This window comes from Bolinopsis microptera, chromosome 6 (genome assembly GCF_026151205.1).
Source record: "Bolinopsis microptera isolate Bmic1 chromosome 6, MBARI_Bmic_1.0, whole genome shotgun sequence".
In the NCBI taxonomy this organism is placed as follows: domain Eukaryota; kingdom Metazoa; phylum Ctenophora; class Tentaculata; order Lobata; family Bolinopsidae; genus Bolinopsis; species Bolinopsis microptera.
This window is the reverse complement of record NC_087077.1, coordinates 3990147-4015599: the sequence shown is the minus strand read 5'-3', so window position 1 is coordinate 4015599 and position 25453 is coordinate 3990147. Positions and strand designations below refer to the sequence as shown.

Below are 25453 nucleotides of genomic sequence, written 5' to 3'. Positions count from 1 at the left end.
TTCTTATCTAAGTTAACATTATTCCTAGCTAAGTGCACTAGATAAGGTGATATATTCTTATCTAAGTTAACATTATTCCTAGCTAAGTGCAGTAGATAAGGTGATATATTCTTATCTAAGTTAACATTATTCCTAGCTAAGTGCAGTAGATAAGGTGATGTATTGAACTTATCTAAGTTAACATTATTCCTAGCTAAGTGCAGTAGATAAGGTGATGTATTGAACTTATCTAAGTTAACATTATTCCTAGCTAAGTACAGTAGATAAGGTGATATATTCTTATCTAAGTTAACAATATTCCTAGCTAAGTGCAGTAGATAAGGTGATATATTATTATCTAAGTTAACATTATTCCTAGCTAAGTGCACTACATGCCCATGAGATGAGGTGATATATTATTATCTAAGTTAACATTATTCCTAGCTAAGTGCAGTAGATAAGGTGATGTATTCTTATCTAAGTTAACATTATTCCTAGCTAAGTGCAGTAGATAAGGTGATATATTCTTATCTAAGTTAACATTATTCCTAGCTAAGTGCACTACATGCCCATGAGATGAGGTGATATATTCTTATCTAAGTTAACATTATTCCTAGCTAAGTGCAGTAGATAAGGTGATATATTCTTATCTAAGTTAACATTATTCCTAGCTAAGTGCAGTAGATAAGGTGATATATTCTTATCTAAGTTAACATTATTCCTAGCTAAGTGCAGTAGATAAGGTGATATATTCTTATCTAAGTTAACAATATTTCTAGCTAAGTGCACTAGATAAGCTGATATATTCTTATCTAAGTTAACATTATTCCTAGCTAAGTGCAGTAGATAAGGTGATATATTCTTATCTAAGTTAACATTATTCCTAGCTAAGTGCAGTAGATAAGGTGATGTATTGAACTTATCTAAGTTAACATTATTCCTAGCTAAGTGCAGTAGATAAGGTGATGTATTGAACTTATCTAAGTTAACATTATTCCTAGCTAAGTACAGTAGATAAGGTGATATATTCTTATCTAAGTTAACAATATTCCTAGCTAAGTGCAGTAGATAAGGTGATATATTATTATCTAAGTTAACATTATTCCTAGCTAAGTGCACTACATGCCCATGAGATGAGGTGATATATTATTATCTAAGTTAACATTATTCCTAGCTAAGTGCAGTAGATAAGGTGATGTATTCTTATCTAAGTTAACAATATTCCTAGCTAAGTGCAGTAGATAAGGTGATATATTCTTATCTAAGTTAACATTATTCCTAGCTAAGTGCACTACATGCCCATGAGATGAGGTGATATATTCTTATCTAAGTTAACATTATTCCTAGCTAAGTGCAGTAGATAAGGTGATATATTCTTATCTAAGTTAACATTATTCCTAGCTAAGTGCAGTAGATAAGGTGATATATTCTTATCTAAGTTAACATTATTCCTAGCTAAGTGCAGTAGATAAGGTGATATATTCTTATCTAAGTTAACAATATTCCTAGCTAAGTGCACTACATGCCCATGAGATGAGGTGATATGATCAGCCCCGACACACTACTTGTGTCGTGAGATGACTCACTTGTTGAGCTTGATGGATAACAGAAGTATCTCCCCTCCCAGCAGTATCACATCGTGTTCTAGAGACAGTGAGGATTTAGCGAGCAAGTATCAGCGGCTTGCTAATCAGTATGCTCAGGTTAGTTAAAAACGCATTTTTACGTGTTCAACACACGATTATTTGTTGAATAGATGCTCAAGACTAAATCAAGAATTTGTAGTCTTCTTCATCAATGTAGTTTGTTTCCTAAAAAATCCCAAAAAGAAGCATGTTTCCAGGTTCGGGCCCAAGTAGTGGTACTGAAGAAAGCATTGTTAGACGAAAGAGAAAAACACAGCTACATTAAAGATAACGATGTGGGGAAAGGACAGAAGATCCGCACCCTAGAACAAGAAGTAAGTCCGCTTATACATTATACATTATACATTATACATTATACATTATACATTATACATTATACATTATACATTCTATAGTTTACTAGTTCACTTTTATAGTTTATTTTGTGTTTTTATCTAACTGAGAAGTGTTTGATACACGACTATGTGCCAGATTGGGTTCCGATAGATTAAATCTATATTCTACCAGGTAGACAGTCTTACATTCAGAAATAAGCAACTATCAGCCCGAATAGACAGCTTGCAACAGCAGCTGGACACGCTTGCTAAGAAGAAGGTAATATTATAACATATTATAACATAGTATAATATATTATAACATATTATAACATATTATGACATATTATAACATATTATAACATATTATAACATATTTTAACATATTTTAACATAGTATAACGTATTATAACGTATTATAACATACTATAGCATATTATAACATATTATAACATAGTATAACATATTATAACATATTATAAGATCACACCACAAGTTACAGTGTGTGCTGTAAGGTGGGAGGCAGCTGTAATTACAATGATGCAGTATATTAGTAGACGTTAACCGTCAATCGGTTGGCGCTGATTTATTTTCATGAAAATGAAATGTAATGAATACCATTCAACAGGGAAAGGGAAAGCAGCAAGGTAGGAATGATGTTTCCAATAAAGACGTTGACAGTATACATTTAGAAGAGTTAGAATCAAAGATTAGGGAAAATGAAGTTCTTCATACTAAAGTAAGTTTTACTTTTACTTATTCTTTTCTCTACAATTTTTGTTTCTCTAAAATCTTTAATTAATTAACATCATTTCATTTAATTGACTTGCAGTACTTTATTAATGCTTTTCATGCAAACAAGTGAAAACGAATCTTTTATGTCATGTATCCAGGGTTTGGACTGGAATTGCCCACTTAAAGAACTTCCATTGCGTTACATTACATAATTTTCTGAAACATATTTTTAATTATAATTAATTAAAAACTCACTCCACAGTTGCAAACAGTAGAAGAGCGATATGGACTGAAGCTCCAGAAGTTAGAAGATGAGAACGCCTCACTTACAAGCGCTAAACGTAATTCTGATACCCTCCTCAAAACCTCAAAAGTAAGATAATATAATCTCTCCAGTTATTTAGAATTCATCTCCGTTACTTAATACTTCTCTCCTAATACTGTTTCCTGTCTGACCCATGTTATCCTGTACAGGAAGATTTTGAGTTATCTCTATCTAAGGAGCAGAGAAGGAGCTCAACTTTACAAGTACAACTAGATAAACTACAGGCTAAGTTAGATGCTGCTAATGCTGCTCTTGCTAGGAGGTTCTTTATTTCAAATTATCTTTTTGTTATGGGAGGGAGGGAGGCGTTGGGTTATTATTGAATCTTACCAAAGTTGGGCATTTCGGGGTTTTGCAGACTTAACTTATGGTTCATTTCGTGATTCGTTGACTTTAGTGATTAGTTGACTTTCATAAATTAAAGTTATGAACAAAAATGTATGTTTATTTAAAACATAGTTACAAACCCTTACAAATATTGAAGTCAAATTTAAATTTACTTTCATTTTTTACAATAGAAAATAAGTTATATAATAAAACAGCAATTTCATGTTTGTCTCAATCTCCAATCAGTCGAGCCAGTAAAACGTCTGCAGAACCAAGTAACAAGAGTGACACCAAGTTGGTGAAGTGTAAGAACCTCAATTTGTACGCCAAAGACAAGAAACGAGCCGTAAGTTAACACTCTTTAACTTCTTTTGTATTTATTAGAGAAACAGTGAAAGCCTAGTGAGCTTCCCGAACGATTTCTTAGAGTGGATCATATTATAAGCACAGTAAGCTGAGGGTATTTTCTTCCGGCGTCATATTATCGCACTATAGCAAAATGATGGTAATAGTCACATTATGACTGGCGAACATGTGTTTGAAAGTGCTTCAACCATCACGAATCTGCTTCTTCTAACTTTGTAAATGCTCTAAATTGAGTTAAGAATAACAAATAAAGGTATATTTACGCTACCTTCCACCAGAGTCTGATAGAGAACACGCTAGAAGTAGTGGGCGGGTATATAACCGAGATAGTGGTCTCCCTCCAGAACTACTGTACCTACCTAGAACAGCGTACCCAACTCTACAGCACGGACCTTGGGGAACCTATCACTCACAATACCCAACAAATGTGTGGGTTATTGTTGGAGAACACATCTCATATCAGACCTATGTTGGAGCTGTGGAGCTTGTTCGTTATTACTGTCAGGGACAACCAGTTTAGTTTGGTAAGTCAACATTTGGTGTGGAATGTGTAAAATTAGTAGCTTAGTTACTTATTTGCATGTGTTATTACGAGGAGACTATATTTCTCCTCGTTTATGATAACCTCGCTACAAAATCCTTCGATTTGGCAACACCACTTACCCAAAATTCATCAAAATTCACACACTTTTAGAATGTTAACCTTAATTTTCAAGAACAAAGGCATAGTTTATATTGTTGGTAGTGGTACATAGCGATTTGGGTATTTACCCAAGGAACGCTCGTGATAAGTTTCACTCGCGGCTCTGGTCAATCCTTGACTATAAACTGTATTTATTGTTGATAAATACAGTTAAATGCTTCATAGATGGCTTTATTATTGCAAAATATGGTCCTGTTGTTTGAGGTCACAGTATTTAGATCTGAATACCACTTAAGTTAAGTTAAATTGTTCTGCTGAAACCATTCGGGCATAGAGCAACTTAGATTCATCAATTTAAAGGCTGTCATATCCGGGGGGGGGGGGGGGGGGGGATCAGGCACTAATCATATCGAGACGTATATTAAAAGTGAAACTTTCATAAGTTTCCCCTTTATCCCGGTGAAGTACCGGCTGAAAACGTGGCACTGGTAGATCCTTGTAACTTTAAAGCAGTTGTTATTTGTAAAACTTACCAGATATTTATCACTAATTATACCTATCCCTCCATGAGCAGAAATCGTGTGGGAATCTAGAAGTGCTCGCTAACCAGTACACTGATATAACCAACTATCTTTCTCTTATACTCAATCTCTTCAAGAAAAGGTACAAGTTTGTCCATATTACTTTAAACCTTTTCTATCTCTATAAATTTTTTCCTTTTCACCCTTTTGAAAAAAAAGGCAATAGTGAAAGGTTACGAATGGAGGTTTTTGCAGAAAAACGCGGATTTTGGAGAACGAGATAGGTTTTTTTTTTTTTGGAAAACGAAATTAGATATATATATCTAATTTCGTTTTCCAAAAAAAACGAACACGTTCATTTGAGTTTGAGGATATTGGTAAACAAAAATAATAGCGTTTTTGACGATAGTGGCTTAATTTTGACATCTATTAACCTAGCACGTTCAGAAGTTCTGAACATTAGCCACGTAACCCATACTCCCATATGCACCGCTCAGAAAGAAAATCTATTGTTGTTAGGCACTATAATGTTTCAAATGTCACATTTTGTGTGACTTAGTTATCTGCAGTTGTCTAATTATCATTCCTTGGTCTGAAATATAGTAAATTAGGTCAATCTAACAATTATGATACAACATTGGTTAATGGGCACGGATCGAACGGTTACAAGGCAATATTTGGGTAACTTTGTCACACTCATGATACCATACCTCTATTCTACTGTGAGTTGTCCTAAAAACCCTTTCAACTCATTATTTGATGGTTGCTCTACCAATCATAGCCCTAAAAATATGTAGTTAGCTAATACAGGCACTCGGTTATTGGGAAATGAGGTTAATTCTGTCACAATATATGGAATTTAAAATTTTGGGCGAATTATTTATATCTGATTTTGGTTTGAAAGGCGGGAAAATTTTATATGATGACAATGTAGTTGATGCAAGTTAAGATCAGTTGATGTTAACATTGTCACAAAAAATTATACGAAATCGTAAATAGATTAAAAAAAATGATTATAGAATGAAATAGTCTCTTACAATAACTCTTATAATAACTGATGTGACAAAGTAAACATGTCTTGCCCCTATTTTGAAGATCTATATTCTATACCTCTATTAGAATATTGGCCAGAACATCAGAGCTTAAGTTTAACAATTTTAGGTTAAATTTGTCAAAGTCACTAAAAATGTGACAAAATTAACTTTTCATGCCCCAACAATTTCAAGATAGTGTGTAAAAATTAGCATAGGCTGCTTTATTACCTATATAAATCAATCCAAACTACAAAAAAATATATGTTAATGTGATGACGATTACCTAACTCTTATAATAACTGATGTGACAAAGTAAACATGCAATTTTAGATTGTAGTTTTGTTACGTGTTGAAAAACAGAGCTCCCTTATCTCTGTTTAATCGGAAATTTTAACTGCCACTGCACTGCTACTGCACGGTGTTTGTACTTTACCTTTGTACATCTATACAAGTACAAATACACAATTGCAATGGAAAAGTCTGCTCATAACTCTGCAAAGAATCTTCTCGTCAACGGTTTATGTAAAGCTTGTTCGAATGATGAGGTTGTCAAAAGTACCGACATTGTACAGTGTTTTTGGTGTAAGGACAGTTTTCATGCTATCAACTGTGATGAAACTTGCAATGTCAGTGCGCCCACGGTTTTTACTGCTCACCTGTCTCATGCTGTGAACAACACTTCATCTTATGCTAAACGATTTGGTCGCTTTCTATTTATCTGTAATGATTGTAGTACTGCTGAGGAGGAAAAGAGGGCTGCTACTACCGTAGATCGGGTAGGATTGTTAGATAATAAAATAGATGCCATAAATTTGGAGTTCAGGGAAGAGATGTCTGAACTTAAAACCTTGCTGAAGGAACAACTGTCCCAGAAACCTGAGAGAGCTCAAGAGCGATCCTCAGATCAGGTTGATTTTATGAAACAATTTGCTGAACAGTTTTCATCTTTAAAAGAAGACCTCACGAAAAATATCAATGATGTTATTGACAATAAAGTAAACACTGTTGTAACAAAATCTGGTACTGTTTCTCATACAAAGGACGTTCTCTATTCCAGCTTGTTTACCGACTCAAACAGTTCCACACCATCTGCTCAACCACCACATGTTCCAATTGCTCCAACACGTACACAACCTTCATCACCCGAGATTCTAATTCTGTCCCCGAAAGAAGAACAATCGGTAAATGCTGCAACAATGACGAATGTGAAAAAATTTGCTACTGATAAATTAAAGAGCAGTCAAGTAGTATTTCTCAGATGTAATGAAAACAACAAGAAAGTTTCAATTGGCTTCCCTAATGCTGAAATTCGTGATAAGGCTACTTCACTTCTCAATGATGGAAATACCTTAGATTCGTATGGATATCAGTCTAAGAATGGCAACAAAATGCTGCCAAAAGTTACTATTTATGGTGTTTCTTCTGAAGTTCTTGACGATATAGACACTACAGCTGTAGGGAATGATGCCGATAAACTTAGGGATCTTGAAAAGAACCACTTAGTCGCCCAAATTGTGGAGAAAAACTCGTCCATCAAAGATTTGTATGAAGCAGGGCACACTATCAGTATTGTCTATCTCAATAAGATAAAACGTTTCACCAACGATAAGCAGGAACGCATAGAGCTCACTATTGGAATCAAACTATCACCATCTGTCTATAGAGTCCTCTTTAACCAACAACAAGGATCTCTCTATTTAGGTAGTCGCAGATACAAAGTAACTGATCGCTTCTACATCAAACAGTGTTATCATTGTCAAATGATTGGACACACTTCTGTTGACTGTAATGAAGTCAAAACAAATAAACATCCTACCTGCATGTACTGTATGGGAAGTCACCGGTCTTCAGCATGCCAATTTAAGCAGAAGAAGGACAAACATGCCTGTGCTCGATGTTTGGCTTCAACACACACTAATGATGCCGAGAATTCAAGAACACATAATGCGGCAGCTTACGATTGTCCTGTGTTGGTAAGAGAAACTAAACGTATTGCTGCTAACACTGATTTTATTTCAAAAAACGTAATGTGAAATTAGGTGCTAATCGACAGAAATCACAGCTTTCTATTGGTTGTTTCAACACAAGGTCTCTATGCAACAAAACTTGTGGCGTACTAGAAATGCTTAAAGATAACTCGATTTCTATCTGTTGTATCACGGAAACTTGGCTAAAAACTAATGATCGGGCAAAGTTTGCCGAAATCCGTGATTTTGGGTTCGATATTATCAGTGCCCCTCGAAGAGGTAGGGGAGGTGGTGTTGGTTTTCTCTTCAACCCCAAAATGATATCGCCTGTACGCAATGATGTTACTAAATATTCATCTTTTGAAGTACTTGAATGTGTCATTAAAACTGCTGGTGAGATTATCAGGCTATGTGTAGTTTATCGCAGCACTCAGGCCAAAGCGAAATATGATGAAACAAAAATATCTAAGTTTATGGATGACTTTGATGGATACCTGGACAATCTTCTGCTTAAAACTGGATCTCCAATTATTTGTGGTGACTTTAATTTCCATGTTGAAGACCTGAACAATAATGTTGCCCAGAACTTTATTGCTCTTTGTGAGAGCAAAGGCTTCCTTCAGCATGTCGACTCTCCTACTCACATCTCCGGCGGGACACTGGACTTGTTATTTACTCTAGGCTGTGTAAGTGACTCATTGTCTGTAACAGATATGATGGTAGAGACAAGCACTGGAACCAGCTCTGATCACTATCTAGTAAGTTTTCAGGTCCCAGTCACATTCGATCTTCATAAAGCTCGTACATATGAAGAAAAAGATGTCAGAGAGCTAAGCAAAATTGACATCGATAAGTTCAGGGAAGATCTGTTTTGTTCAGAGCTTAACCTTTCTGAATATCAATCCTTAGACGAGACTGTGAACCTTTATCAAAATGTCCTTGAACAGGTGCTAGACAAACATGCCCCACTTATTACGAAACGATTTACTGCTGAAAAGTCTGATTTTTGGGATAATAAATGTCAAATTGCTGTCAGAGAGAGGAGAAGGGCAAAACGAAAAGCCAAAAAGTATCCAGAGAATGATGAGTTTAAAACTACTCATTTTGAAAAATGTGTTGACGCAGAAATCACTATCAATCGAGCTAGGGATGGCTACTATGATAAACAGCTCAGTTCTTGCAAAGGAGACTCGAAAGGGACCTATAAAGTCATAAATAAACTTTTAGATAAGGAATATGGCTCCAACAAATTGCCAAATGGTGAAGATATCGAAGTGGCTGCCAAACTCAAGACTTTCTTCGATCAAAAAGTAAAGACCATTTACTCTAATATTGAGAAGGAAATTCAAAACACTTCCCTAAACGGTCAAGGTACCAAGGACTCTTTTTTTTTTTTTTTTTTAAAGAGAGGCTGGGCCTGGTTGGCCCACGAGAGGATAGCATATGGATGCTTTGCCTACCTCTGGGGTATGGCAGTCCTGTGGGAGGATGCCAGTGGAATCAAGATGTGTAATCACGGATGATGGTAAGTGTTGTGGGGTGTGTTATAGATAAACGGTTAAGTGGTGGTTGAGTGTGGAAGAGAGGGGCGAAACAAGACGGCGTTAAAGTAGTCGCTATGTTACACCTGTCTGGTCCAACTCCTCCGGCACCACTAAGCGTTTAGTGTGGTTTGTAAAGTTGACAATGGTGGAGATGTGTTGGTTGTCGAATATGTCATTGACAGAGAGGTAGTAGTCCCGGAAATATTGACCTCTTATTTGGGCAATAGCCGGGCACTGTCCGAGAAAGTGTGAGACAGTCTCCTCTCCGTCGCCGCATTTAGGACAAGCACTTGTGTCTGATTTGTGAATGGTGTGTAGGTGTTTGTTGAGGCCACAATGTCCCGTGATGAGGTGCACTGCAGTTCTGTAATTTTGTCTGTTGTTACTGAGAGTAGTGTTGAGATTTTTGATGATGTTGATGTTTTTATGTCCAAGTGTCAGTTTAGTGTGTCTGGGACCATTAGTAATCCATGATTCTTGATTAAGTTTTGTGACTTTGTCGTTGATCAGGCGTTTGATGTAAGATTGTGGAATTGGGCAATTCAAAGTGGATTCACTGGTTGTGCCATTTTTGGCCAGCTCGTCTGCTTTTTCATTACCCCACAATCCGATGTGTGCTGCTATCCATCTGATCTCTAAGGTGTTAGTGGATCCGAGTGTATTGAGGGTGTCGTAGCAGTCTCTAGTGGTTCTACTCCTCGTTGAAGGTGAGGATATAGCTTGAATAGAGGAGAGACTGTCTGACCATATGATGATATGTGTGTTTGTGTAAGTTGATAGATATTTACAAGCTTCGATGATGGCAGTGAGTTCTGTTTGATAAACGGTGCAATAATCAGGAAGCTTGAATGATCTTTCATCTAGTGTAGTTTTGTTGTTGTCTGTGGTGATAATATAACCAGCCCCGCTACCTGAGTCTGTGCGTGACCCGTCTGTGTAGCAGGTGATGGTTTCACTGGGGATGTTGTCGATGGTGTTTTGGAGTGAGCCTCTATATTCAATGTTGTCAGCTCCAGGAGTGGTGACCGTGAAGCGTCGTTCAAGCATCATGGTTGGTATAGATAGGTCTCTCTCTGCTTTGGGTGGTATGTTGAGGTCTACCATGAATTGTTTGTTGATAGTGGTGTGAGTTGTGATGGTACCTTTTCTGGGGGCGATAGTTTCGAGGGTTAGGCTTCCATATGCTTGAAGCCTGGCTGTGCCCTTTGCTGCTTCACCTCTCAGGAAAAGTATGATATCTGGAGTGTTAGTGAGGTGGTTCAGTGCGATGAAGGGAGTACTAGGCATGGCACCAGACATCATTCTTAATGCCAATGCCTGAACTCGTTTGAACTTCCTCGCGTTGGTGTCTGTTTGGGTTGCCCTAATCCATATACTACAGCAGTATGATAGAATAGGTCTGATGACAGCGGTGTACATCCATTTGCATGTTTTAGGGCTCATACCCCAAGTGGGGCCGACAGCTCTTCTGCATTGCATAAGGGATGCCGTAGCTTTTTTGGTGGTATTGGTGATATGTTCATTGAAATTGAGCTTGCTGTCGAGGGTCACTCCTAGGAATTTGGCAGATTTGGATAGTCCTATAGTGGTGTTACCCACCACCACAGGTCTAAGGGTCCATTTCTTATTCCAGGTAAACATGACTATTTGTGTTTTGAGTGCGCTTATGGATAGATCTTTGGTTTGGCACCATTTTTCTATTGTGTTGATGGTTTTGCGTGTTCTGTTCCAGATGATGTCTAAATCATTCCCCTCCGCTAGAGAAAGCAGATCATCTGCAAAAGCTTGCAGATAACCTGGTATGTCTCTTGCGGTGTAGGCCAGGAGATCATCGACTACCAGGTTCCAAAGGAAAGGGGAAAGGATGCCACCTTGGGGGCACCCTCTCCGGATCCGAACCCTTTTCGACTTATCCTTATGATTTAATGTGATGAATCTGTTAGTTACCATGTTGATAATCCATTGTGCTGTGGCCGGGTCCACTTTCGTGGTCTTGATAGCGTCAGAAATAGCCTTGAAAGAGACATTATCAAAAGCTCCCTCTATATCTAGAAAGACTCCTAAGACATATCCCTTCTTAGCTATCCTGCGCTCGATGGTGTGAGTAACTTTATGAAGGGCTGCTTCGGTTGAACATCCCTTCTTAAAGCCAAATTGTCGTTTGTTGATGTCTTTAGCGATATTAAGGTCGTGTTGCATATGCCACAGTATCACCTTCTCCTGTAGTTTTAACATCACAGGAGAAAGGGTGATAGTGCGAAATGATTTTGGTTGGTTGTAGTCAGTTTTTCCAGGCTTTGGAGAAAGATTCCAAGGGATTCTTTCCACAAAGTTGGAATGTGTTGGGTTTCATGATTTTTTGTCATAATGGTTCTGGTGATGTCTTTGATGTGTGTCCAAGCTTTCTGTATGATGATAGGTTTGAGGGTGTCGGGTCCAGCAGCTTTTAACGGATCAAAGGATTTAAGAGCCTCCTCGATTCTGTCTGGGCTGTAGATGGTATTGAGTAAGGTGGTGGTGATTGGTAGAGGTCCAGGTGGAGGCACTGGCGGGTCAGTGACACTATCCTTGAAGTGGGTTTGTGTCATGACCTCCAGTGTCTCCTCTGCATTTTTGGTGATGTCTCCGTTTGGTTTGTAAACGGCTTCTAGTGTGTGCTTGTTGTCGTTGCAGGATTTCAGAATCTTGTTCATCCTTCCGGATTCCTTAACAGACTCTGTTTCCTGACAAAAAGTTCTCCAGGCATTACGCTGGGAGTTGGATATAAGTCTGTTGTATTGTTTGTTGCTCTCTCTAAGAGCGAGCCACAGGGCATCAGTTTTCTTTTTTCGGGCTGTAATCAGTTTTTGTCTTATTCCCCTCTGTGCTTCCTCTACTTCTCGAGTTAGCCAGGGGGGTTTGCGGACGGAACTTGAGATGTAAGTAATGGGGCATGCCTCCTCGAAGGCTTCCTTAAGTGCAGTATTGATGATGTCTATTTTGTGATCAATTTCGGTCGTAGTGTTGATTTGTGTGTTGTTAAGGTTGGGGTTATTCGATAGGATCTCATCAAATCTGTCCCAGTCAGTGTTTTTGACTAGTCGGATCTGTTTGGGTTCCTTCTTTGGCCCTGTAGTTATGTCGAACATAATATAGCGATGGTCAGAGTTGGAGTAGAGGTCACTAACATGCCAATTGCTAATGAGGTCTCCTCCCAACTGGTTTGTTATTGTAAGATCGATAATTGAATTGTGGCCTCGAGAGTTGAGGAAGGTTGGGGATGATCCTTTGTTGGCACATGACAGCCCTAGGGAGGAGAGAAAGTCAAGTAGCTCCTCTCCCCTCGTATTGCATGTCTTGTTCCCCCAAAGGGTGTGATGGGAATTCGTGTCCGACCCTATAATGAGCGGGATGTTGTTATCATTAGCATATTTTGCTAGAGGTGATGTTTCTTGTGGCGGTACCGGTCCGTTTATATCCATGTATGAAGCTGCCAGAATGAGTTCTGTCGAGCTGAGTTGATTTTAACGGCCACTTGATCGGGTGTTGTGAATTGTGTAAGTTCCCAACATTTAGCTGTCAGGTTTTTGTGCAGTACAATTGCGGCACGGGGTCTTTTATCCCCGATTTTGTAGTAGAAGTTGGACAGATCTTTATTTATAGGTGGTATGATATTTTTGTTATTCGAGTACGGTTCAGTAGCAAGAATGACTGGATTTTTCCTGCCATGTATGTTGGCTAGGAGGGTTTTCCATGCATTAAACTTGCGTTTGAGGTTAATCTGAGTAATAGAATAAGAATCCAAGCAATTCTTACCATTTTTTTGAGTAGTCTTTTGACACAGTCTGCCCCTCTGTGTCTTATTGTGTCGTTTTTTGTTTTTCTTTTTGTTGTTGTTAGTGTTGTTGTTGTTGTTGTTGTGTTGAGTGTTGATGTTGGTGTTGCTATGGGTGGTGTTATTAGGGGGGATATTGTTGGTCTGGGGAACAGTAGTTGAAGCGACTGATACTCCTCCATCATGCAAGGTCCTAGGACCTGTTACGACGGAAGGTGCGGTTGCGGGGGGCCTCCCTGAGGCGCACGGCAGCGGTCAGCGTGCACAGGAGATGACCTGTCTTCATGAGGTAGGCTTCACCCTGAGGTGAGACATCAACCCATAAACGCATCCGCCGTCGCGCCGCCGCAGTGCCACCTTCAGCCGCCTCCACCTTAACTGTTTCCCATGCGTGCGATACATATCGGATCGAGTCCAACGGCAAGCCGTATTGGACGTTCCGAGATATAAGCCCGCGAACCAAAGTTACTGGGTCCAACCCGTCCGCAGCGTGTTCCAATCCAGAGAGCTGGAATGGAACAGGAAATTGGTATCGGTTCCACACATCAGTCTCAGTCACGTTCCACCCCTCTCTACGAAGGGTTTCTGCGATCGTGATGGCCGATGGCTTATCCTCCACCTCTATCCTTGCCCCGTCGATGGTTGGTTGCAGTAGGGTGATTTTGAGTGGTTGTGAGACCACGAACAGAAGACGTGTGATGTGATCACATGCGTCACTGAGTGCCTCCGCCTTGGTTACGATCAGGGTGAGTAATGGATCACCCTTCCTGAAAACCTCGTCGGGGTCTGTCAGTTTCACAGCCTCTGTTTCGCAGTCTGAGTTGTCTGTTTCCTTTTGTTTTTCGGATTTGGACTTCTGCTTCCTCTTCCTCTTCTCAGCCCCGCTTTTCTGTACTGGTAGAATTGCGGTGGAGGTTTCAGGCTGTTCCGGCTTCCGAGTTTTGTCCATTCCCGAGGATCCCGACCCGGTGTTATCTTGGATCGGGATCAACTCAGGTTTGGGCTCAACTACGGGAGCTTTCGCATCCGTCACCTCCATTGGGCTGACTTCGGACGGGGCGGCAGTCGCCTCCGCGGAAGAACTGAGGGAGACCACCGGAACATCACTTTCGTCCTCGAAGAGATCCTGATCGTGGAGCCCTCTGTTGCCAGAGGCTACTGAATCACGTCCAGAATTTCTTCTCTGTCTGTGAAGTTCCCGGTTTCTCCGTCTCAGATCCTCAACGGCGTCACCTTTAATGTTGCTGTATTTGAGCTGTTGTCTGATTGTGTGGTCCGTGCTTGTAGAGTTTTCACTAATACACGACTTTCGTCGTATATTTGAGTTGTCTATTTGGGGTGATTTCAATAAATCGTCGGTATTGTTAGAGGGACAGACTGAGGTGCTGTCCTCCAATACTTCAAGTCGTAGAAGTTCGTTCGTCGTCGTGCTTGAGATCGATTCACTCTCTGTGGGGGTAATTGGGTTGTTTTCTTTGTTTGTGATAATATGTTGCGTTCGTGTAGATTGCGCGTTTCCGCGCGAAAACATTGGTACTTTGATTGTAGATTTGGTGATTGTCGTTAGGATTGTATTGCGCCAAATTCTCTGGGAAGGAAATGGCTTACCTGCGGTTTCCGTGATGTTGTCGATTTGCTGTGTTTCACCGGAGTTGGACATTTTTGTAACTTGTCTTGCTACGATAGATTTGTGGTTAATGATTTTGGTGTGTAATAAGGGTTGTTTGTTGTTGTTGTTACAGTATATTACTTTATAGGGTTCGTGGACGGTGCACAAAGTGCATGAGTCAGACCCAAGAGTCCGTACACATACATTCGTGTTTGCCGAAGCACACTCTATCCACGATCTATAAAGCAAATGGGTGATCAGTGAGGGTGTATCGTGAGTTTTAACACTTTCTGCGAAATGTAGAAAGATGCTGAGAAATACTACGACGACAGTGTTGAAATGCCGCCCAATAAAACAGGGAAAATGGGTGCTAATGATCGGCATTAAGGGCCCGACCTGAAGCGCACACCCTAAACTTCAAAAACCCTATAGCTCATGGTGAATGAAAGCTGTGAGTGCTCAGGGAGGAAGGATCAGGTGAGTTAAATAGCCAAAGGAAGTGCACGTGCGACTTATGTCCAGTGATGCCCAGCTGGACAGTACGGCTTAGTTTCGGCAGGTCGAGTGATGCCGAGTAAGCCCCCTTACCACGTCAAGGTCACTTAACTGACTCCAGGCTGCAGTTCCAATCAATCCGAGAATGAAAGACACCAACAAGAAGTGGATTGAAAGGAATTACAGTCAGAAAAATCAGAGTAAGCGGGCGGAGTCTTCACGAATGCTCTGGTGCTCAGGACTGACTCCGCCGCCGTACTTTTAATCCCAGCAATTCACGGCGTCAAGGAGGCCCACAGACGAGAGGCGGGCGTCCAAACCCCCCGTGCCTGCCCCGAGAAACGGGTCCAAGGCCCGAAAGCATGACAAGAGCCAGGATCGCAATGCTAACTGTCGATTCAAAGTTCCCATCCGTCCCGACTGCAAACAACTTTACTTGCTTAAGCTGGTCGGTAAGAATAGTAACCGTCCCTCCAGCCAGCATCACTCACCCGTCCCCGCCACACCCCCGTGCCAACCCCCAGATCCCAGATCATACCACGAGGGGCCCGAAGCCATACCTATCCCGCCCAAGACCCACCCAGCCGCCCGAAAAACCGGGAAGCTGCCTGGCTAATGCTCTGGACCAGAACAAAAGGGGGAGGACTCTACTTCGATAGATAATGCAAAGTGTAGACTTAATCAGTTTAAGGAAGTCTCATTATCAGACCTTGAAACCTTAATTAAGAGTCTTCCCAATAAATCAAGCGTACTCGATGTCATACCAATGTGGCTCTTCAAGAACTGCTTACCCGAGCTTCTCCCAATCATCCATTACATCGTGAATGAATCACTAAGAGTCGGAAAGTTTCCATCTGCCCTAAAAGAAGCATCTATTAGGCCTGGACTCAAGAAACCTACCTTAGATGTTGATGAGCTGAAAAACTATCGACCGATTAGCAATCTAACTTATCTGTCCAAAATACTAGAAAAAGTAGTTCATTGCCAATTAAATGAATATGCTGATGTCAACAACCTGTTTTCCCCATATCAATCAGGCTATAGAAAATTCCATAGTTGTGAAACTGCAGTTACCAAAATACATAATGATATTCTAATGATGATTGACAACAAATCGAATGTTGTGCTTCTACTCTTAGATCTATCAGCTGCTTTCGACACCATAAACCATAACCTCCTTCTTACGAAACTCAAGAATGCGTATGGTATTACAGAACTAGCACTCAGCTGGTTACAATGTTACCTTAATAATCGCACATTCAAGGTTAAAGTAAAAAAAGCCACATCTTCTGAAGGCTATCTGGATATTGGTGTACCTCAAGGATCCATTTTAGGACCACTACTGTTCATATTGTATACCAGAGATCTTGAAGAAATTGTCACAAAATATGGTTTCTCGATACATTTGTATGCAGATGACACACAGGTGTACTTTACTTTTGATGTTCACAGTTCTAATCCTGATTTAACAGCTGTGAAAAATTGCTTTCTGGAGATAAAGCAATGGATGACAGTTAACTTCCTAAAACTGAATGATGAAAAAACAGAGTTCATTGATATAGGACCATATGTCAGCCCAATCCAGACAATGGATTTAGGAGACCTCTCAATCTGCCCTGTTAGCAAGGCCAAGAACCTGGGATTCCTTTTCGATCACCAAATGAATCTGGACTCTCAAATAAATGCTGTCTCCAAAGTATGTTATTTGAATCAAAGGGACTTAGCAAGAATCGGTTCGAAGCTTTCCCATGACCTAAAAGTTCAGCTAGTTCACTCCAATATCCTCTGTTTCATAGACTACTGCAACTCAGTCTATTATGGACTAACAGAAAAGAATCTTCATAAGCTACAAAAGATACAGAACAATGCTGCTAGATTTATCTTTGGTCTTTACGGAAAAAAGATACGTGAACCTATCATGCCTTACCTCAAAAAGCTCCACTTTCTGCCTGTTCGGTTCAGAATTAAGTTCAAAATATCACTTCTGGTCTTCAAGTGTCTTAATAACATAGCCCCTCAGTACTTACAAGGACACGTCAATCTAAGGGAAGTACGAAGACAAAGTTCCAGACTAGATGATGACTTTTATTTGTTGAAAGTTCCTCCTGCTCCTCATTTCAGACGAACAGATGCTGCATTTATGTTTTGTGGACCAAAAATTTGGAATGAACTACCCTACTCAGTGAGATCATTATCATCTGTAGAATGTTTTAAAAATGCCCTAAAGACGTTTTATTTCCAACTAGCTTTTGATAATATTTCTAATATTTGTCCATAATGTCTGAACTGATATGAAAGTGCATAATTTTGGTAACTTCATACAAATATTTGTTCATAAAATCTGAACTGTTTAAAAAGTCCATAATCTTGCTATTTCAACACTAAGTCTCGCTTGAATGACTTTAATGTACATCGTTGTTGGGTATATTTTAATGTCGAAGCGTGTAATAAATGTTAGAATTTATTTTATTATTATTTATGTCTTGCCCCTATTTTGAAGATCTATAACTCTATTAGAATTCAACATTCTTTCAGAAACGATTGGAAGAATATTGTCAAGAACATAAGAACTCAATTTTAAAAATTTAGATTAATTTGTCAAAGACATTGAAAATGTGACGAAATTAACTTTCCCTGCCCCAACAGTATCAAGATAGTGTGTTAAAATTGGCATAGGATTTATTACAGGTATATTAAAGTATTAATCGATCCAAACTACGAAAAATATATTTTAATCTGATGACGATTACCTAACTCTTATAATAACTGATGTGACAAAGTAAACATGTCTTGCCCCTATTTTGAAGAACTATACCTCTATTAGAATACTATGTAACTTTATCATCAAAAAAATTTCGATAAACTAGTTATTTTGCCAGCAAGGAGCTAACAGAGTTATAATAATTTTTTGTGACGAAATTACCCTATTTTTGACCATGTAGCGGTAGTTTAATTGTGACTCTGTTAACATATTACCACCTGATAATGATTTATGTGACTGGTGCATGGTACTAGCAGTGTTGTTTGATCCATAGTACGTATAATATAAGGGGTTTAAGCTGGTATACCATTAATTGTTCAATTTCACACATGTTCAGATATCATCAAGATTATGTGACAAAGTAAGCTTGGTTGTGCCTTCTGTGTTTTAATTCCTTACGACTATATGATATAATAACAATTCCCAGCACTTCCAGGCCATCAAATAAACTTACACTACTCAGCATTGCTTATCAGGGTGCCCTAAACATTCATCACATATTTTCTTTAATGTGTGACAGAGTAAACCTGAATGCACCATCTAACGAAAAAAGTCGTCAAATATGTAGGTAATGGTCATATGTACCCATCCAATCAACTGGACACTCAAAAATTTGGTCAAAAACGGCAGCAAGGGGTCCATATTTACTCCGTCACATGTTTATAGTGTGACAATGTAACCATTTCCGTGCCGGCCGTATTTAAGCGATATCTTATCACCTGATTAAGATATCGTTATGTGACAAAGTTAGCCTGGAGGAGGAGACGATTATCCTAACCATCAAGGGTTTAAGTAATTTCATAGTGTGACAAAGTCAACTACACTGTGCCTTTTAATAGGGTCACTTATATTTACCAATATCCTCAAACTCAAATGAACGTGTCCATTATATACAGAATAGTATTACAGGTTATATATAATGAATATCATCATTGTCAAAAATAAAAACCAGTCCATGGGACTGAAAAAATTAATTAACTTTCGATTCGAAAGAGTTAAATTCTAAATCATCCATGTTAGATAATTCTACAGTTCTATTTGAGGTTTTTCTAGATCCTCTTATACATAATAAAATCATTTTTCTAATTAAAAAAGATAACTTACACCGATAATAATTAATAATATCGTTGTAATTCTGTTTTTGTTTATATGCAAGTTTATTGCATAGTAGTTTCTCGAACGTCTTAGCCTGCGGTCCCATGCCACCCGTCACTGAGTAGATTAATGGAGCAAATGATCCGTGCTCTACATTTAAAATCCTTTCGTTGTAACATCTGGATTTCTGTTTCTCGGCATTCTCCATGACTTTCTTTGTCGAATGTTGAAGGTAGGAATTAGAATTAGGATTAATTACTTTAACATCGAAAAAAGCCACTTGGCCTGCCCTATAGAAACCACGAGCTTTTATATCCGGTCTCGCCTGGTCACCCGTAAGTGTCGAAGACCTCGTGAACTGCTCTCCTTCTAGTTCTTGAAGCTGAGGTTCAACTTCCACGTCCGAGCAAACCGTCTTCAACAAGCCTGCTAAAAAATCCCTAATTTCGTTGTGTCTGATAATGATGTAGCCACCAAGGTGGCAATTCAGAGAATGGTTCACATCAAAAGTTTTTCCGCATGGACATTGTGATGGTAAACGATCCAGATCTAAGTTGTACCGCAATCTGATAGAATCCCTAAATTCAGATTTATTTAGAACGAATCCATGTTTTCTTAGTGGTAGACATGAGAGCCAATTTGAGCTCCCTGGTTCGCTAATCTGATCCAAAACCCTTGCAGTCTTCTTATCAACCTTTTTAAGTATGTTCTCTTGTTGTTCTTTATATTCAGAAACACGTTGTTTTAATATATCTTGAAGCTCATCTGTCGATTCCGAGAAGGTTGTAGCAAGCGAATTTACCAGTCCCCGGGTTACCAAAAGCGATGCAGCATGCTCTCTTTTTGCCAAATACTCCAACTGTGGCATTCCCATACCTCCGTTCTTTAATGGTAATGACATAAGCTCTCGGTGTATAGGAGATATTGGACAACCAAATATAGTCGGAATTAGCTCGTGGGTGATAATTTTGTCAAGAGAGCCCATATAAGAGCTGATATCTAGTGTCCTCATAAAATATGTAAATTTGTGGCGGACACCGTGTGTGAAACAAGCGTAGGCTGCCTGAGGTTGTGATTTGGCAAAATGTACTAACTTTTTTAGCATATCACTCCACTCAACTACCAGGTTGTTAATGTAGGTATCCTTGAATTCAGGCGTCCCCAGCACAGCTCCTAAATGCCTTTGACCATCTATCCTGATATCTATATTGCAATCTGAAAATATTTCCTGAGCGGAATGTAAATGTTCAGGATTTTTCAGGATTAAGCAAGATTTCTCCTGGTTCACGAAGTAGCCATACTTAAGTCCTTCTACAATGATATCTTTCCACCAGCCTAAAAGTGCGTGAAGAGTACCCACCCCTGTGGCGTCATCTGCTAACCACACTTGTGCCACTTTTTCGTGATCTTCTAATTTCCGTAGTACTGGTAAAGTTGCAATGGCAAAGAGCGACATTGCCAGGTTATCGCCTTGGGTTGTACCCTCCCGACTGGGGATTTCTGTTCCCCCAACAAACGAGATAGGTGGGTTTAAATATGTCGTGTGTCCTTCCTTCCGTTCGTTACCCTGCAACGAAAAAGTTGGGCGCGCGCGAGGATTGCTTGCGGAGATGTGATGTATAGATAGCCTGTGATCTATGAATGCGCGGCGCGACTGTGTTTTAATGTATATGATGCATGTAATGTATAATATTACTATTAGGTAATACGCCCAATTTGTACGTGGCACGCGTAGTGTATTGATGTGTACACGAGTATAGTTTACCTTTGCTGATAATTTCTTGAATTAAAGATACAAGTTAAGTTCTACTTATATACGGCAATTGAACTGAATTTCAAGTGTTTCCCGTATTTGATGCATAATTTATCAATATTATTATCATGAAGATTGAAGTGAGCTGATTGGAGCTTATACTTAAATTTATAGTAAATGTGAAATGGAAATCTAGCGTCCGCCAAAACGAAACAACGGGCGCAATTCTTGTTGAGCTTTACTTTCCTTAAATCAAAGATTGATAAAATAAAAACAGTAAAACCTGAAATTAAACCCCGTCAGTCTATCAGAAGAGTCAATGTCAATGTCGTGTTCATTACAAATGGAGGAATGTAACACGGTTATATGTGACAGTGTTCAGCCTCTAGTTCTCGCTCTTCAAAACAGTGCTGTGTCTCTATCTCACGTCTCTAATGTCGGTACGTTACACCCTGTGAGAGAGTGACTAGATAGATCATTATATTGAGCCAAGAGGATCAGTAACTAGAACACTTATTTGACTTTATATACATTATACACCTTATATAATCAATATATGACATGTTTATAATAACCTAACTATGACAGAGGACAGTACAGGAGCGGCTAAGTACATACCAGCGTTTATAGGAGATGTTAAGGATGTGTGCACTAACGTCAGGTCCCACATTTCTGCTATACATCCTAAACTTGTACTGGCTCACAAACTATCTTCTGTGTCTCAGAGGTAATTAGTATAGTTAATTGACTAATTGACAGTTAGTTGACTAATTGGTTGATCAATTAGTTATACTAGCACCATCATGATCAGATTGAGGTCTTCGTCAGAATTCAAATACAAGATTCGCGGCAATTTACTGCCCTAAACTTTATCTTTTATCAGATTGAAGACAACTGATGAATGCTGTGTTGCGTCCCTACAATCCTTCGTAAACACGTTAACCAAGATAGCACGACACCTTGAGGATAGCTTATCCTTGTTAACTAAATCCTCCAGGTATTTGATAATTAGTTCAAGGGGGCTATATTTATGAGTCGCATTTGAACTTGATTTCTCTTGGAGAATTTCTCTTTACACTCTTAACTTGCGAACAAATTGAAGCAGCAGACTTTAACAAATTATTTGTTATATAGTAGTGTTGAAAGTATTAAAAAAATACTTTTTAATACTTTCAACACTACTATATAACAAATAATTTGAGAACTGAAGAAGACGTAGTTACGTGGAATGATTATTTCTATTCAATAAAGTTTCTAGTTTAAAGTCTGCTGCTTCAATTTGTTCGCAAGTTAAGAGTGTAAAGAGAAATTCTCCAAGAGAAATCAAGTATTTGATAATGTTTCTAATAGCCTTGTTGCAAAGTTTATCGAATATCTCTCGTGCGTGCTCAAAAATTGAATACCCTTTCAATTGCATTGTTTCATACCTAACATTGATAAAATAATAATCGTAAACTATAGCCCCACAATCATGTCAACCTCTTGAATAGTAGGTTAATTAAAAAGATCTGGCTATATCTCGGTGTTTACTGTTTAGTAAGATTCTAATTAATTAACTGTCAGGTTCAGTGCAGAACAAGAGTCTGTCTACAACTCCACTCTCACCACAACTTGTGAGGGGTTCCTGTCTCTTATTAATCGCTCTCAGCCTCTTTCAGATAGGAACTCTTCTCCTGACCCCACCTCTCCTCTTCCTGCTCCTTCTCCTGATCTCACTGACAAGGTTATTAGTTAATTAGTTAATTACTTAATTAGTCAGCTATTCAATTAATTGTCCGTAGTTATTTTTATCCGTACGTCAGTTTACATCTTATGATCGACTAAGCCATTTCTCTGACTTGCTACTCTTCGGGATATGTTGACGTTTTGTCCAATCATACATTTACTAATTACTGTGATATAATTTAAAATTCATCCCTGTTCCCAGTTGAAAATATCTAAAGAGAAGATTGCTAAGTTAGAGCAAAGCAAAGAACACTGGATGCTAGAAGCACAACTTCTAACTATTAAACTCGACAAAGCCCAGAAGGTATGCGTCTCACACACTTTTTTGGGGTTTTTGTCGAAGCTGATTTTACTTTACATATTTTTTAAATTTTAAGATAAGTTTTACTAAAAAGTAAAGAAGTGTTGAAGTAAACGATTTCATCAGAGGTTGCTTGAGAAATTACAGAAACCAGTAAGTTTGTGTAGTATAACCTGTTTTCTGATCTTTACAAGGGGTTAATATCAACATGATACCTCTCTTTGTGTAATCTTTGTAACATTGCGATCAACTGTCTCATTAGTGTCCAATCTTAGTGTCATCGTGTACTTACGTTTCATGAGTTCCTTTAGAGCACTTAGTTCTTATTTTCTGCAGAACCAACTCTATTTTATTATATTTCAGCTGCGACTTATGATTCTTGTAGATCTTATTTGCCAAATCTCAATATTTTACAGATTCGAAGTAGTTTACAATATTTAACTGCTTGATAAAATAATTAACTGATATTCATGTATGAGAATTTCCCTACGTTTCAAACATTATCAAGACTATAGACAAGACTTTAAGACTATAAGACTCAAAATTACAGACTGCTGAAATTATCTTCTGTTTTTAAATTCTTTTACAGTAAAATCTGAAGCAAAAAGACTATTAACCAGGTTACGTTATCGCACCAGAAAATTATCACATTCTTATAATATGTAAACAGAAGAAGAATGTAGTATGATGTTACCTTATTGCTCTCATGTTTCAAATTTGTAGATAAGCACATTATTTGGCCCTCGTAAAATCTTAGATACAATTGAGTATTGTCCAACGGACATTCCAAACAATAACGTTATGTAAATTTCGGATCTTCCTTGTCAGATAAAGTATTTGACTCAACTAACTTGAACCATGTGTAAATAGTTCTTATTAAGTAAATGACACTACCTCCCCCGCCACAGCAACTGAAAGAAGCTGAGAACAACAAAATGACCTCCCCGTCCAGCAATGTCCCTGTGGATACACTACTAGATTTAACTGACAGTTCCAGCTCAGTTAAAACTGTGCTGCCTTGGGATGATTCAGGGCTTAGAGAGGAGGCTATACGGTTACACTACACTAACAGGATCAACGAGCAAATTGAAACGGTATTCTATTTTTGATTATTTAATGAAAATGATCTTTGGACATTTATGAATTTTCGTGTAGTTTCAATGGCCCTTTGACCCTCAACTATTGAACTTGATAATCGACGTAGAAATTTATCAAATTCAGCCTTATTATGAGCTCAGTTCTGTTAAAATAATTCTACTGATAACCTCTCAGTTCTTAATATGATATTTGATAATCTCCCAGATCCAGAAGGCAGAGGGAGAGTGTATCCTCAACAAAAGAGAGTGTATCGGATTGAAGAAGAGATTACACATAGCAGAGAAACAACACAATCAGTTCGCGGTGGACATGTGTAACAACGACAAGGTTAGACAGCAGCTTGAAGAGGAACTGACTCTCACAAAGGACAAGTATGAAGCGCAGATAGCGCTTATGAGCGAGCACTTGTGCGCTATGAACGATAAGCTGGTTAATCTGAACGAGGAGAACCAGACCTTGAAGCTGGATACTCCTAAGCAGGGCAGGAAAAAGTGGTAGTTTGAGAGTAGCACACATTTAGTTCTTTTACGTTAAGTTATACCTTTATTTTTATGAGTTTTCAGTGAGGTTCAGTTTGTTTGCCGTTTTAGAATTCCCACAATATTAATACCCACATGCTCTTGTATATGCCCCTCTAATGCATGAAATAACCTGGTAATCATGCAGAATATATTTATTAGAATCCACCACTGCACTGGTGCAATAATTAGATTGTAGTGTCCCTATAATACACAAGTTAAGCCCAGAGTAAACACTTATTATCATCCAAGCAATATGTTATCAAATGTAAAACTTTTTCGTACGTTTTTTTGTCTGAATTTAAAAATTGATTGGTTTATAGTAATACTTTTTCATTAAATTTAAATTTAAGTCCGTTGGTCCGATTGATTTTCCATACAAGGGATTTTGTACAATTTTCAACGTGATGAATTTAAAGATAACTTTCCATTCTCGTACTCCCTTGACAATTGTTAATTTACGAACTGTTTTTTGTATAACTATATTTTCTGCTATTAACAGTTCATGATTTATAGCTTCTGAATGCGTTATATTTTTAGTTAGCGAGATGTCCCAATTGAATTTGTGTTATACGATTGAATCTAAATTCTGTTCTTAGATAGCTACTCGTATTTCTATAACATAATATTAGGACAAAGTACAACCCCTTGCTAAACCAACACTGTAGAGACGAGAATAAATGTTACACAAGGTTCCCGAAATTAGGGACAGTCCTGAATAGACTTCGCGTTTGTGTATTGCGCAAAGTCTGCATTGTGGTGAAATGATCAGTTTTGGCAGCGTGATCACGTACGGATTTATAGCGCGCAGCACGACAAAGTCAATCAAGTCTGGAGCTGTACCCGGAGATAGTTTGTCATACGTTGTATGACCCGCCGCGCA

General features: G+C 38.6%; 1 protein-coding gene across 4 annotated transcripts; it reads left to right on the top strand.

Moving 5' to 3' along the window:
• Positions 1-1473: 1473 nt before the first annotated feature.
• On the top strand, positions 1474-25174 carry LOC134817053 (protein phosphatase 1 regulatory subunit 21-like). 4 transcript variants are annotated; one of them, XM_063826138.1, is made up of 17 exons: positions 1487-1682; positions 1823-1939; positions 2133-2219; positions 2568-2678; positions 2937-3047; positions 3149-3228; positions 3573-3672; positions 3971-4216; positions 4910-4998; positions 21232-21368; positions 21517-21655; positions 21812-21925; positions 22492-22651; positions 22856-22957; positions 23081-23107; positions 23863-24048; positions 24257-25174. In XM_063826138.1, the coding sequence occupies exons 1-17, from the start codon at positions 1557-1559 to the stop codon at positions 24548-24550; spliced, it is 2226 nt and encodes a 741-aa protein (XP_063682208.1). In that variant the 5' UTR covers positions 1487-1556; the 3' UTR covers positions 24551-25174. The 4 variants fall into 4 exon arrangements, with proteins under 4 accessions (XP_063682207.1, XP_063682208.1, XP_063682206.1 ...); XM_063826136.1 differs by having other exon boundaries at positions 3149-3261; XM_063826137.1 differs by lacking the exon at positions 23081-23107 and having other exon boundaries at positions 1474-1682; positions 3149-3261.
• The last annotated feature ends 279 nt before the right edge of the window (positions 25175-25453 follow it).